The sequence below is a fragment of the Triplophysa dalaica genome, chromosome 8 (assembly GCF_015846415.1).
Source record: "Triplophysa dalaica isolate WHDGS20190420 chromosome 8, ASM1584641v1, whole genome shotgun sequence".
Lineage (NCBI taxonomy): Eukaryota > Metazoa > Chordata > Actinopteri > Cypriniformes > Nemacheilidae > Triplophysa > Triplophysa dalaica.
In genome coordinates, this window is record NC_079549.1 from 6,408,301 (window position 1) to 6,423,122 (window position 14,822).

Sequence of the window (14,822 nt, forward strand, 5' to 3'; positions counted from 1 at the left end):
TTTCCTGTTCAGACTTAAGAACCTTGTGTATTAAATTTATTTAATCAGATGCAGCAATTTATTCCATCAGGCGCTAAAAATGACTCATAACTAAAATACATAACTAAACCACACTCATGCTACACCTACAATGTCCATTTCTAGACCAAATGGTCCTAAAATATCATAATCACAGATTATTTTATGAACATTTGAAATATATCACACTGAATTATTACAAAGCCATATTTTTATTTGTGTCCCCCTGAATTCGATCATGGCAACAGGCCTCTGTAACATGAGCTTGTGTTTAGGGAGATGATGGGGTCACCCGATCTCGTCTCACAATGACACAACTTCTCAGTGCTCCCCTGCTCAGGTGTCCCACTTTATCACAAAGTGTCTGTGTCTGTAAGAAGGAGACAAATGAAGACCAAAAATGTTCTACAGAAAACTGAAATGTTTCAAGCTAGTCGGACCAAATGGATTTCATAACTCAATTAGGTAAATTAGACTTTTGTACATTTGTATCTTTGTGTTCTGTCCACCATGCTTTTTAAGATTTTTCTGCAATTACTGTTTCCTTCTCCATTGTTTTGAAAACAGTTACTTAACTTTTATCTTTTTCTGCAGATCAATATAAATTTGAAATTATATATTTAAGATTTTTAAAATGAATTTATGAAGTAAGAAATGGCAAATTTAGAGGAGTTGGAGTCTACCACAGGTGTTGAGGTTGAGGCTGATGTAAATGGAGAATCCATAGCCAACACAGAGAGCACCTATTTAGATTCACAGGTGAGGCCATGGAGTAACTCTTTTATGTGTGCTGTTTAGATCGTAATTTTCATACTAGTGGGTTTGATTCTATGACAGCTTCAACAATGGTGGTTTAAATCACTGGGTCTCAAATGTTTTTTTTTGTAAATAAATGAAATTTATTTTACAGAAATAATGCAAATATAATTCTGCTACGACTGAAAAGTTTTCAAAATACATCATCATTGTAGCCAAACATTATTAAATTGTGAAGAAGTTATAATAATGTCAGGGTATTTCTCTTACAATGTGTTGTTCCATTTTTGATTTTTGAAAATAAGGGGATGTACAGAACACTCATACATGATGAATCAGTCTTGAGAATCCACACTTTCTTACAGGGGACAGTGGAGCACATTGTTTCCGATAGAATAGAGGTAGTCTCTGTAACAGAGGATGACATTCCTGCTATCGATACAACAAACACGCTCAACGTCAGTCCTCTTGACTCTCCAAGTGCCAGTACTGCACCTGACAGCAACATTGTCAAACCAGCTTTTGAAGACACATCAGAAATCCAAATAAATGCCTCGACCCAGCCCAGCTCCTCAATGCCAGTAACCAAAGTCCAGCCCTTTGCTACAGGTACATTTTCAGACATGTTCGTATGCCAGTCATTTTCATTTACACTGGCTCCACCTCAATTACTTCAACCTACAAAAATATGAATTACAAAAGTTTGACTCATGGATTTGTATAAATTACACAACCGTTCAACTAAAATTGGAAGTAAAAACATTTTCAAATGTTTTGGCATTCACAATACACTAATGCACAGTTTATAGGCTATGTGTCTTTGTTTTTATGACATCCCTACAACCCAAACACAGCTACAACTAATAGAATTAGGTGTGTTAGATTTAAAGTGTGCGTGCAAAAAATCAAACATTGACAATAGTCGTTTGTATTGGGGACAGACTTGGGCCGGCCCTGTGTGTAACTAATATATTTTATTTTATTTTACATAAATGTCATAATGATGAAAGTGGTGATGGAGAAATCCAATTTAAAAAACGCCCATGTTTAAAAATACTATTTTCAAGCAAATATTTATGGTATGACTTTACTTCTCGTACAATCTAGCTGAGGAGAAAACACTGCGTGGAAGTCTGTATGCACGTCGGATGGAAATACTTATTGGGGCGTGTGTAATTCTCATCCTCATCTTTGTGCTTGCCGTTGGACTGGGAGGTAAGAAAAGTGCAAGACTTCACACAACTGTAGCAAAAACCAACCGACACAAAAGTGCTGAATAATTAACAGATTAAACGGTATTAGATTGCACAACTAAGTGGTGCAAAAGATGTCAGCAACTCTGGATGCTAAATACAAACCGAGACCTCATTTTCATGGAGTCATCTTACTAAAGTATGTCAATAGGCGATGTATGGTTATTATTATATAGTGCAGTAATCCTTAACATTAACAGTCATTATGCATTTAAAATGATTAGCGTAAGGCATTACCTTTTTATTTTTCTATTGTTGTGTGTTAACAGGCTTTGTGCAGTAAAATTAATGCATATAATTATCATTATTGCCTATCCCAATTAATGTTAAAATTTTCTGACATAAGTGGGATTGAGTTGTATGGGAAAGTTTCGGTGTGGTTCCTATGGATGCGTCAGCATGTCTGCGCAGTGTGATGGCCATGTAGACTGTGAACATGGAGAAGATGAGCTCAGCTGTGGCAAGTTAAGAAAATATCCATGGATTACTGTTCTTGAATACTGTTGTTACTATAAAACTAACGTGTGTGTGTGTGTGTGTGTGTGTGTCAATGCAGTGCGTTTGAGTGGTAAGAGCTCTGTACTTCAGGTCCTTACTGAAGGGGTCTGGAAAACTGTTTGTGCTGATGGCTGGGACTCTGATCTTTCCCTCTCTGCTTGCAAACAGCTCGGCTATTCCAGGTACTGAATACGATCATGTTTTGGTGTGAACTTTTTGTCATGCCCTCAATTACACACAGTGAGAATGTCAGAATCCGTTTAAATCTTTATGTGTGGACACAAGACTCACCTCTTTCAGGAATGTTTTTGCAAATATGGCACACCTCGTGTTAAAAACGTCAGATTTTTTAGGTGGTACTTGTATAAAAGGTCTGTACAAACTTCAAACTTCCCATCTGTTGACAGTCCCATTTATTTATATATCAGCCTGGATAAGCGTTTCACCTTAAAATACTCTGGTGTGTTGGCATGACACATATTCCAGATTCTTGTTCCACTCTGTCAGTCTTAAGCCAGCTGCTTTTTAAGCTTCTTTAGTTTCATAAGGCCAACATCAAACTATTTATTGACAAACAGTCCTTTTCTAGTTTATACATTGAATAAACACATGTGAACATTTGTAAAATGCTAGGGACATCTGGGAACATATTTTTGTTTTGCATTGCATACTACATCCATGATTGTGTTTTAATCTAAAATAAGATTTTGAAGGGATTGTTCACCCAAAAATGTATTTTGTGTTTGTTGAACACGATATTTGGTAACATTTCAGCGATTTTCAGTTCTGAGACATCATTTACTGCCACAATAGAAAAAAAATATTGTATATTTTATTGTATATGTTTTGTTCTGTTGAACACACAATGAGATATTTTTAAGAAATTAGAAAAGCAAACAGTTCTGGGGCACCTTCGACCTACCATTTAAAATGTCCCTACTATGGTATGCAATGATGTCCCAGAATTTTACATTCTTCGAAACATTGGTTGTGTTCAGCAGAACAATGTAATTTATACAGGTTTGGAACAACTTTAGGATAAGTAAATGATGACAGAATATTAATTTTGGCATGAACTGTCCCTTTAGTTTCGTTTTTATTCCCCCCCTCTCTGACAGATATGTGGAGTCAAAGTCCCATCCTCTGTCTTCTATTGAACAGGACTTCCAAAAAAACCTTGTGTCAATAAGTGCGAACTACACAAACACCAAGCAGGTCATCAAGATACACAGCATAACTAATATCAGGTGTGATGGAACATTTTCATAATGGTAGTTTAGTGTTTTCTTTATGCATTTACAGGGATTTGTAGCTAAATAGGATAGAGACGTGGGGGTCAGTTTCAAGTGTTAGTAAAGAACCAGAACACCATACCATCACCCAAACTGGTACCCAGAAAACTGTAGCAAAAGCATAGCAATTCCTGGCTACAATTACAAGGTAGCAGTTTGTCACAAACCTTCCAGGTATCCTTAGCAACTATTATTTGCATAATATTTTAACTTTGAAGAGCTTTTTGTGCACAAAACCCCCTAAGCAGGCCTCTGTTCTTTGGCCAATAGCTTAAGGTGCGTTAAAGCTCCAACTGCATCTTATTATTTCACATGAAATATTTGAAGCAATTTAAACATCAGCTTGGTACTTTAGTGTGAGCTTGCAAAGTCTCAAAGTCAAATATAATTAACACTTGCATATCCATTTAATTTTGCTGCATTCTTTTTTCCTAGTAAATCCCAGTGCAGTTTGGGGGGGGTTATAACACTGAAGTGTTTAGGTAAGAAGGTAATTTGCTGTTACAAATTTTAGAACTCGCACTGTCCATATGATAAACTTAAAAGCTTTGTGAATAAAACGGTCATACCAGTGATATATCTGGAAACCTTTTTGTTTTATTTCGCTCTCCTCATTATTGTGTACATCCAAAGCATGTGGTTCCAGACCTCAGTTCAGTGCTCGTATAGTTGGTGGAAATCTGTCAATTGAGGGCCAGTTTCCATGGCAGGTCAGCTTACATTTTAAAAATGAGCACCTGTGTGGAGGCTCCATTATATCATCTTACTGGATGCTGACTGCTGCACATTGTGTGTACGGGTGAGTTTATTATGTCCATTAAAACAAATAAAAGTAGAAAGAAAGTGGAATAGAACTGATCATACCTTGTCTTTTTTCAGGTTTGCATTTCCTACTTTTTGGTCAGTCTATGTTGGATTAACAGAACAGCCAGTGAATGGTGCGAAAGCACTTGCAGTAGAGAAGATTATATATCATGGTCGCTATAGACCCAGAGGCTTGGACTATGACATTGCTCTACTTAAACTGGAGCAGCCTCTCAACTTCAATGGTATCTTCAACATAAGCACATTTGGTGTTGCTGTTTATTTAAGTGCAATAACCTGCATGTGATATACCTGAGCTTATTTTCTTCTTTTTGACATTCTTGATATGATCATATTCCCATTTAGCATTAACTGTAATGAAAAGCTAATTTGATAAAACGGTGTACCCTTTTTTCTGAGGTATTGTCGAGCCTATATGTCTACCAAACTTTGGCGAGGAATTTGAAGATGGCAAGATGTGCTGGATCTCAGGTTGGGGAGCCACTGAGGATGGGGGTGAGTCTGCAAAGGATGAGGAAAAGAGGGTATAAGTACATTTGGAAGAATTCAAGTGTATTTACAGTGTACAATTTATCAATATAAGACTGATCTTATCAAACTAGATACAATTACAAGTAATGTTTTCTGTAATCTAGGTGAAGCAAGTGTGTCAATGCATTCAGCAACAGTACCACTGATCTCCACCAAGGCCTGCACTCAGCCGGATGTTTACCAAGGTTACATATCTCCATACATGATATGTGCGGGGTACCTAGAGGGCGGAACAGACTCCTGCCAGGTAAAAAACTACGGATGTAGCAGAGGAAATCGCCCCTCAAATTTTGTGATTGTTTTTCCTTAATAATAGTATTAATTGTGGGTGATAGGGTGACAGCGGTGGTCCGCTGGCTTGCGAGGATTCCTCTATCTGGAAATTAGTAGGGGCCACGAGCTGGGGCGAAGGGTGCGCAGAAAAGAACAAACCTGGCGTTTACACACGCATCACACAGTCCCTAACTTGGATACATATGCAGATGGAGGTCAGGATAATGATTGTGTTTGTAAATCTAAATATGAGAACAGAAATGAATGTGGTTGATCCTAAGGAACCAAGCAGTCACATGTACAATGAATGGGCCTAAGATTTTACTTGTGTTTTTAAGATAGAAAATTCATTGTGATGTGATTGTCAAAAGTCTTATCATGCGATTAAAGTTATTTGATAAATCAGTGCCCCCCTCTGGTTTAAAAAAATCAAACAACAATCATTTTCTTTTTTCCTACAGAGAGAAGAAATGATAACTCCTGCAACTACCAGCTATGATTATTTAAACAACTATGTTTAGTTTTTAAATACACATTAATAACTAAATTCTGTAATTACATGCAAGACATTAAATAATTGTCAAGTGCATTCAAACTGGATTTTTTTAATTTGGTGTAAGTAGTCTTATACAGTACTTGCTATTGTTTGAAGTATAATAACCTGCCAAACTTTCTTCTGTTGTGTCATGTTTAATTACACTTGAGTATTTTCACAGACACAGAAGTGACAATATGCTTAAAATACATAATAAATACAGAGACAAAAAGCACCCATTCATGCAAAGAAAATCCATGTATTTGCAATGTTGCAAAACTTTTTAATATGAAACACTACTGTACTTCTACGGTCCTTAAACAATTCCCAAAAAGCAATAGTGAATGTACAGTGTTGTGGCAACTTCGCCTTAATAAAGACTTTTTATGCCACTTTTTTTTTCAAAGTATTTTTAACGGATCTGTTTGATTTTGGAAGCATTACGTGTGTTAGGTCAAATATACATTGTCCTAGAGCAGTACAAAGAGCCCCCTCTGAAACGAAGAAACATCTTCAGCTAGGACACATTATAACATAAACTGGAAGATACTACAACTCATTACTGAATATAGTCAATGCATTAGGCTTTCTGTGCTTATTAGTGTAATAGTTTTATAAAAGATGTAAGGCAATTTTGTAACATGTGTTAAAACCAATTTACATATTAAAAATGGTTTTTAAGTCCAACATCTTTTTTCCACTTTTTTTCTTAAAAATTTAAATCATCCCCTGAAAGCAGGGCACATAGCTATAATGTTTCTGTACATAAATATTCCTTATAAAACACAAACTAATAAAAAAGGAAAAAAAAACACTTTGTTTATACAATGCTCATATATAAAAATAAGAATCTCTTTTGTCCTCAGACTCTGTCTTGCAGCTGCTCTCAATAGTAGTGAACAAACATTAGCATGCAGTGTGAATAAAATCAGCACAAAGACAAACTCTCAAATCTTGGCATTCAACTTCGTTAATACAGAACACAAATCATTACCAAACATGTACTAAAGGAGTTTAAAACTTGCCTCAGTGTGTTTACTTGCATTTTCTGTCAATTTTCACAAAGTGTATCTCATACCTAAAAGTGCACTTACCTGCACAGCTATGCAATAAAAACAGGCGCTAAAATGCACACACACCACACCCTTCCACGACATTGTGCTGTCTGTAAACTGTTCATGTGTGTTTGTGTATTGTAAAAGGCCCACATACAGTACTCTAAATATTTTCTTGTAGTGCACAAGTATCAGCTTGGCTGAATATCTATGTAAGCATGCAGTGCGTGTTCTGAAATCCACGTAGTTTAGTCAGTAACATCTAAACCCAGCCCAGTCATGTTGGCAGATGACAAATCTGTGTCGCCTTCTTCATTGTCACTTTCTTCCGATTCCTCCTCGCTGTGATTTCCCATCATAACCTGTTGCATGGCAAGAGTTGCACCATCTGATGAAAGAGCTTGGAAGCCATCTACGTTCATCCCAACTGTTACCAAACTACCTGCATACAACGTCAACAACATTCCACTTTTGAGAATTCCATATTTTGATTCTATAATCATGTTTCATCATTGACGGCCAATTAATTTGTCCATCTCGAATTATAACACATTATGTGGAGGTTATACCATCTGGCATTGTTAGATGCTGCTGGGTTCCAGAAGAGACGATGGAGTCCGACCAGAAGCGGTGTAGAGGGCGACTCTGAGCAGATTTCTTCTTTGTTTTGGGCGTTTCTGAGCAGCTGGCATCCAGCATTGGCTGCAAGATCCGTCTACGGGCATTGATGAACCTAAAGCACAGAACCAGATGATCCAGTGTCATGAAATGAGACTTTTTTGTATGATGCACAAAGCTGATGGCTACGAAGAGCCTTCCAAACTATTAACCCTCTGGCGTTTCTCTAACACATAGAATGCTTTAGATTTATAATGTGACCTTGCATGCATTAAACAGCTGAAGACAGAATGATTTTACATCACAGTCATTTGTCTATATTGCTTTACTGTCAGATTGACTTACCAATTATTAACTTGCAGTAAAGTCAGGTTAGTTTGAGTTGCAATCTGTTTCTTCTCTTCTTCAGTAGGATAGGGATGCTAGATGAAGACAGTTAAAATATGTTCATGAAACATACCAGTTAAAATCAAAACAGTGCACTTTGACAGTTGAAAATGAGTTAGTCTCCTCACTGCAATGTGCTGGAAAAGCCAGGAACGCATGACATTAGTAGCTTGTTTGGGAAGAACACCCCGTTTGTTTTTAGGTGAGCTGTCATCAGCACCAAAGAAACTCAAGTCCTGATTGAGCTGAAGTTGAAGCTGCCATAGAGAAACACAGGGTGAGTGAATGTGCTTGTGATCTATGTTTGAAATGTTTGAATGTAGTGTGTGCAATAATGCAAACCTGTGAGCTTTGAATATGTATCGTGCCAGGTGAGATGGCTTGTGTCACAACTTGCCCCTGTGGTGTGACGACTGTTACTGGCTGATATAGTGCATTACCTGCATACAAAGTGGATATTACCATGATGAGAGAAACTCTGCAACCAGTAAGCTGGTTAGAAAAAACATGTTTTTGAAATGTAACGTACCCATCACCCCCTGTGATGGATTGACAGTTGCCAAGGTAACATTGCCCTGTTGATGACCTGATGTAGGCACCACAAGGCCCTGTGGACTAAAGGTGCCTGAGAAAGAGCTGGACATCTGCAAAAATAAATTAAAGGTTACACACCTAATTCTGTAGTGGCCATCAATGAATTGGCACTATTGCCAATTTTTGTACACATTTATGTGCATAGACGACATTAGAAATTAACAAAAGAAGGTTAAAATGTGACAACACAAATCATAATATGCCAATTATAAAACTAGGCAATGTGTTGTCAAATTTAAATTTGATTTATTGTAATAATATGTTAAAGCAAATAGAAGCCACTGGACATAAATAAGCTATATCTATATATCCTACAAATGTTTAAATTTACTTTTTAAAGATACTGTATTTGTATGCATGTAGAGTCCTGCTCACCATTATTGGGACCCTTGGGAAATATGTAAAATGTCAAATAAATCTGCATTGTTTCTCCATTTGATCTTTTGTAAAAAAAAAGATATACAATATTCCTACATTTCATTTAAGTAAAACAATTTGAAGTAGGAGGAATATCACATTGAGAATTTCTTTTTCTTTAATACACCCTGGCCACAATTACTGGTATCCCTAGAAATTCTAAATACCTCCCAAGTATTTCCATTGATATTTACATTTTCTTAGAACAGCAAGGTGATTAGAAACATGACGTTGTGCAGTTATGACTTCATGTTGCAGAGGAGAATAAATATTAGTAACACAAAGCCCAACCCCTTTAATCATTTATCACAATGGATAAAACCACATTATATAGTTCTGATGTGCAATATAGTTCTGTTGAGCTACACAAAATGGCTTTAAGGAAAGCCTCGTCATTTCCAACATCAGGGCAATGATCAAGAAGTTTTAATGACCTGGAAATGTTGAAAATCAGCTTGAAACAGGATATGAGTCTATGTTGTCTCAATGCACAACTAGGAGAAGAATTTGAGTGGCCAAAGACTCTTGCAGTAATCAGATGAATTTTGGGGTCAGAAAGCATTTAATAAACAAAGGAAAACTGCACCTCCATCATCACAAGTTGTTTGCGACACTGTTCAAGAAATAAATCTTCTGCTCTTATGTAAAAATAAACTGCACCATATTAATCTGCCAATACTGGAACTTCAACCAGGACTGGGGTCTATGGAATGAAAAAAAAAAGTTTTTGGCAGCAACAACAGAAGATAGGTTTGGGGCACAAAGGGATAAAAGAATGCCCCGTGTCCACAGTTAAATATGTCACCAGATCTTCATTGTTGTGAAACTATTTTTATACAAAATGTCCAGAACCTCTGGTAAAGATACATGTCATCATGTCTTATATCAAATACCAAGAAGTAAAAAAATTAAAACCTGACTTGCTCTGCTAGAAATATTCTAATGGGTCGTGGTTAGATCTTACATCAGCACATTGGTTCAAAATAAACATCAACATCAATAAAAAAATGGGTCACTGAACACAAAATCAAGATCCAGCCATAGTCATCCCAGTTCCCTTACCCGAACCCTATAGAAAATGAGTGATATGAAATGAAGAATAGGGAGGACCAACATTTGAAGGATCTGGAGAAATTCCTTATGGAAGAATGGACTTAGATGACTCTCAATGTAATCTCAAACCTCATCAGACTGAAAAGAAAACACTCATAGCTGATTTTCTTATAAATTAAGGTTGGGGGGTGAATTAAATACAAGGGTACACATAATTGTGGCCAACATATATTGAAGTTTTTTTTTTATCAATGTGATATTCCCCCCACTTCAAATTGTTTTCCTTCAATGAAATGTTGGAATATTGTAGTTTTTTATATAAAAGATCAAAAAGGAGAAACAATGTAGATTTACTTTTACAGCCTTCTTAGCTCATATTTACAAAGGGTGCCAAAAACGGTGAGCAGGACTGTACATACATGTACAAAATTCTCACGTATTGTGTTGGTTTAACTGCCTTTAACTTGACTTTGTTCATAACATTTGCATGCCTTGCATTGGGAATAGATGTCCAAATTGTACCCTACTTGTAAAAAGTGAAAAATTAGTGTAGTAAGTGTCTACCTGGTCATGGGTCGGAGAGTACGGGCTACCTTGCTCTCCACTCAGCAGTGTCTCACTGTTCATCTTGGTCTTGAGGCAGGTAATGTAACGACTGCAGAAGTCCTTGCAGAGGTCACTTACTTTCTCCAGCTCCAATAGATGAATCCTAAGCACCTGGATGGCCTTGACCATCTACGAAGATAAAAACAGCAACATGAGTGTTGATGCCAAGATGGTAGATCTAGAAATTAAAATGTCCAAAAAAACTATTCCAACAGTATCTGGCCAAGAATCCTACCAAGCTATCAATTTCAGAATCTTCAATAAAGAAGGCCTTGCCCTCTTTCTCCTGAATGCGTACAAAGTTCTGAATGTCCACGTCAAAACTTGCAGAAGATGCACAGTCAGCGCCCTGAGTAGACTGCTCACACTTTTCAAACAGCAGAGCCAAAAGAGGGAAAAGGGGATGTCTGCTTTTAACAAAGGAATCATATGTAAGAGATGACGTTTGTTCAGTGAACATCTTGTAGATCCAACACAATGTAATATAATGCAATTCTAATATATATAATATATAATACAATCAACTTTATAAATTTCACTTATAAGCCTGCATGTAAATTATGATAACAATCATGTCACCTATATATAGAGGCTTTGTCAGCATCCATTTGCGTCTGTGGTTCAGTGGATGCAGGGCTGTTTGATGTTCCTATGTTTCCATTGGCAAAACCCTCTTCAGGGTTACTGTCCGACTGGTCCATCACCTGTATCTAATGCAGTGAGATTTTCAACATCAAATGCTATTTTCATGGCAAAATCAAATTGTTGAAAATAAAAGTTACTGCTGGGATAACGTCATGTCATTTTTGTTAAACTGTATTATGTTGTACTGTATGATGTTTTCTGGAAAAATCGTTTGCAAGACAGCAGTTTTCTGTTCTCATACTACTCACCTTAGTGTGGAAAATTGGTTAAATAGATGAAGGACAACAACCAAAAATCTGAACAATACATTGCGATTTAAAAATCAACTAATTTAATTTACCATGCTAATATATTCTGAAGGTTAAGCCGTTTAAACTTTCCTTCACAAAAAAACAATGCTCATATGAGGCTGAATATTCTGATTGTTTAATAGTAAATAATATGTTTATATTATGTGAAATACTTTGTGCTGAATAAATTGCAGATGTTTAATACTTAACGTTAGAAATTTAGAACAAACCCCTTTCCACCATGTTAGAAAATTATCTACTGTATAAATTTCTGTCTTGCAAAAAATGTAAATATCTAACAGCATAAAGACAATTTCATCAAATGCCACCCCCAAAGTGGCCAGTTGCATAAACTGCTTAGACTAGTTTTATAAGCGAGTAATCTAATTCTTTAAATCAGTTACATCCAAAGGTATACCTAAAGTGTTATTAGTCTTAACTTAACAACTAAGTTTTTGCAACTAGGCCAGTCTGTGTTTGGTTATAGGCCTTGTTAGTGGCTAGTTATATAACCGTTTTTAATTCATGTTCATTTATATAATATTACAGAGGTCTGTCGGAAGCTAAGTTTGGTTTCATAAACAAGGCTTAGCCTAAACCAGGACTATGCCTTAGTTAATTTAGGCAATTCAAGTTGCATTTATTTAATGTCTTCGTAAAAAAACATTACTGATATGCATCTTGAGACACTGATATATTTTAAGATATGTCAGGGCAAGTTATTTTCAGTTGAGACAGTCTCAAATTTTAGACTGGGACTAGTTTCAAGCCTTGTCAGTGAAACCGGGGCATACAGACTAAAAAAACATTGAGGTTTGTTGTTTGGCATGTTTTTTTGTTTGTTAAACTGCTGTTAAATGTATCATGCCCACCTGCTGGTCTCCCTCTTGATATTGCTCTAAGGACGCTGACTGGGTAGCCATCATATTCAAAGTGGCCACTGCCAACACTGGGGCATTATATAAGCGGGGAGAGGGAACTGACCTAAAAATAACAGACGTAGAATATATTAAATCAACAGGTAAAACCACAGTTCGCTCCAAAATGAAATCATTATTTACTTTCAAGTTGTTATCTGACAAAGTGAATGCGTACTGGGATTTTTAACATAAAAGCCCCACAAAAACAAAAACATTCACATTGTTTGAGGAAATACATGTGAGCTTAGTCGTCATGATATCCTTGAATATACACCTTTTGTTTTATAGAAAAAGGCAGCAAAAAGTTCTCTTTTTATTAAAATAAACATCAAAATAAGGAGTGTTCTTTGTGTATGAAATAGTATAATTTTCCAGTCAGTGGAAGATTCTTCTTATGGGTAAGGGATATTCTCATTAATGAGACAAAAAATTGTGTATGCTCTAGGCAGGGACTAACAATCAATTTGGTCAATGTACCCAAATACAGTTCATTTAAAATATGGAGATCAACCATCCCCTTTTGATTGTGTACCCTACTTTTTCTAGTATATTTATTTATTGCATCTTCTTCATAATACATTTGAGAACGTTTTATGCATTCACAGCTAAAAGGCAAAGGCATCCTTTATAAGACATAATACAACGGGGTGTTTTGATATGGAAATGCGGTGTTATGTACTGGAGCAATAGAGCACAATGAGACATTTCCAGGTTCTACAACAACCACCCGACCGCTAGCATCTCACTCTCACACAGACGATCAGTTAGTAGGAACCAGTACTTTGTTATTTGTCTGCTTGTGAATGTCAAATTAAATTCATACGTGACTCCAAACATGTTTTATAATATCATTTTAGATATAACGTTTTGCAAAATAACGGTCATTTTTTTAACAAAAACACGGGGCCCATGCATCTGATCATTTTGTGAAACTTTTAAATAAAAGAAACACGGACGACACGTTAGCTTAAGCACAGCTATACCCTTGTTAAAGCGAACGGTTAAAACAAAAACCGAGGCGGCTATCCAAGTTCGCACTTATCCTTTCGTTTAGTCAGTTTTAACCAAACGTTGCTAAATATTGTTAGTCCCTTATAAATAAACAAACTCCGTGATGTACACAGGGAATTTACAAATGTGTAGCAGAGCTTGTTTAAGCCGAAAAAGCCATGTCCAGCTCTGAAGAACGAGTCGTGGCTAGCTAGCTAGTGCACTAGCCAGTTAGCAAACACGGGACTATAGCAGCACAGAGCGCGTGCTGTTAGCAGCCAACCGCAACACAGGCTTTCATCACAATCTAATTATTCAAGTTTATTTGATTGTACAATCCAGATGTAAACATGGTTTGAAATGGAATTGAACATTTTCGTAATTTCGCCTGACGATATAAACATTAGTCATTTTTAAAAGCAACCACAAATGTCTAATCTAGAGCAGAGTCTGTTTTCTATGGCTCGCTTGGCCTGAACGACAGTGCTAAAAAAGGAAACAAGGGGCCGTTAAGACCGGGCCTTTACTCAGCGTTCGCCCTTGCTAGTACAGGGTTCTCCTGTCACATAAAAAAGCAGACATTTTTTTTATTTTAAAGATATTGAAATGATAACTGACTCGACTGTCCTATGCAACTCCCATGAGCCCCTAACAACTACAGTCGCTTTCTTTCAGCTCCAGGCATTTTTGTGTGTCGCTCGCGTCGTTTGATTGATAGGGAAAGGAAAAGACGAGTTTGAGTGACAGCTTACCTTGGTGCCAATCTTCGTCACACTGACAAGCGTTTGCAGCAATCGGGATCCGCATTTGTCGCGCTGCGTCATCACGCAAGCGGACGCAGGGCATTCGGGTCCTGAATATTTACGAAGAGGGCGGAGAAATGACGCGAGAGACGCCAGGGCACTGTCTACAGCTCTTTAAATGTTTAGAACGCATAACGTTACTGTCGTTTCATGTTGATACCAAAAATATATTTAAATCCCTGACTCTGTAGTGTTGGCAAAGGTTAACAATAAGGACTTTAATATGCCAGTTATCCAGATTTTTACTGGCCATACTACAAAAAAAAAGAGTTTTGACACCAATCACTGAATCAGATAGCACCATTCTTAATCTTTAGCTCCAGTTGAATGTCATAACGTTCTCTGTATCATTTTATAAATGTCTAAAACCCATGATGGTCTCACATCTTATTAAGTACATAATGATAGCAATACAGAAGGGTTGTTGGGTTTTAAACAGCAAAACATCCACAAACAACTCAAA

The 14,822-nt window shown here is 36.8% G+C and overlaps 2 protein-coding genes across 2 annotated transcripts; one reads left to right on the forward strand and one right to left on the reverse strand.

Annotated features, from left to right (window-relative positions):
* The first annotated feature begins 146 nt into the window (after window positions 1-146).
* Window positions 147-6,042, forward strand: tmprss3a (transmembrane serine protease 3a). Its single transcript, XM_056755634.1, has 13 exons — window positions 147-483; window positions 613-777; window positions 1,140-1,383; window positions 1,882-1,989; window positions 2,374-2,707; window positions 3,644-3,772; window positions 4,253-4,299; window positions 4,451-4,616; window positions 4,697-4,866; window positions 5,042-5,137; window positions 5,278-5,420; window positions 5,509-5,661; window positions 5,908-6,042. Exons 2-13 carry the CDS (start codon window positions 673-675, stop codon window positions 5,965-5,967), a joined length of 1,755 nt encoding a protein of 584 aa, XP_056611612.1. The 5' UTR covers window positions 147-483; window positions 613-672; the 3' UTR covers window positions 5,968-6,042.
* A 170-nt stretch (window positions 6,043-6,212) lies between these two features.
* On the reverse strand, window positions 6,213-14,432 carry pknox1.1 (pbx/knotted 1 homeobox 1.1). The gene is made up of 11 exons (XM_056755635.1): window positions 14,309-14,432; window positions 12,519-12,630; window positions 11,291-11,421; window positions 10,947-11,118; window positions 10,670-10,840; window positions 8,571-8,685; window positions 8,384-8,481; window positions 8,170-8,298; window positions 8,000-8,076; window positions 7,606-7,769; window positions 6,213-7,478 (listed from the first exon to the last, which is right to left on the reverse strand). Exons 2-11 carry the CDS (start codon window positions 12,570-12,572, stop codon window positions 7,285-7,287), a joined length of 1,305 nt encoding a protein of 434 aa, XP_056611613.1. The 5' UTR covers window positions 12,573-12,630; window positions 14,309-14,432; the 3' UTR covers window positions 6,213-7,284.
* Between the last annotated feature and the right edge of the window lie 390 nt (window positions 14,433-14,822).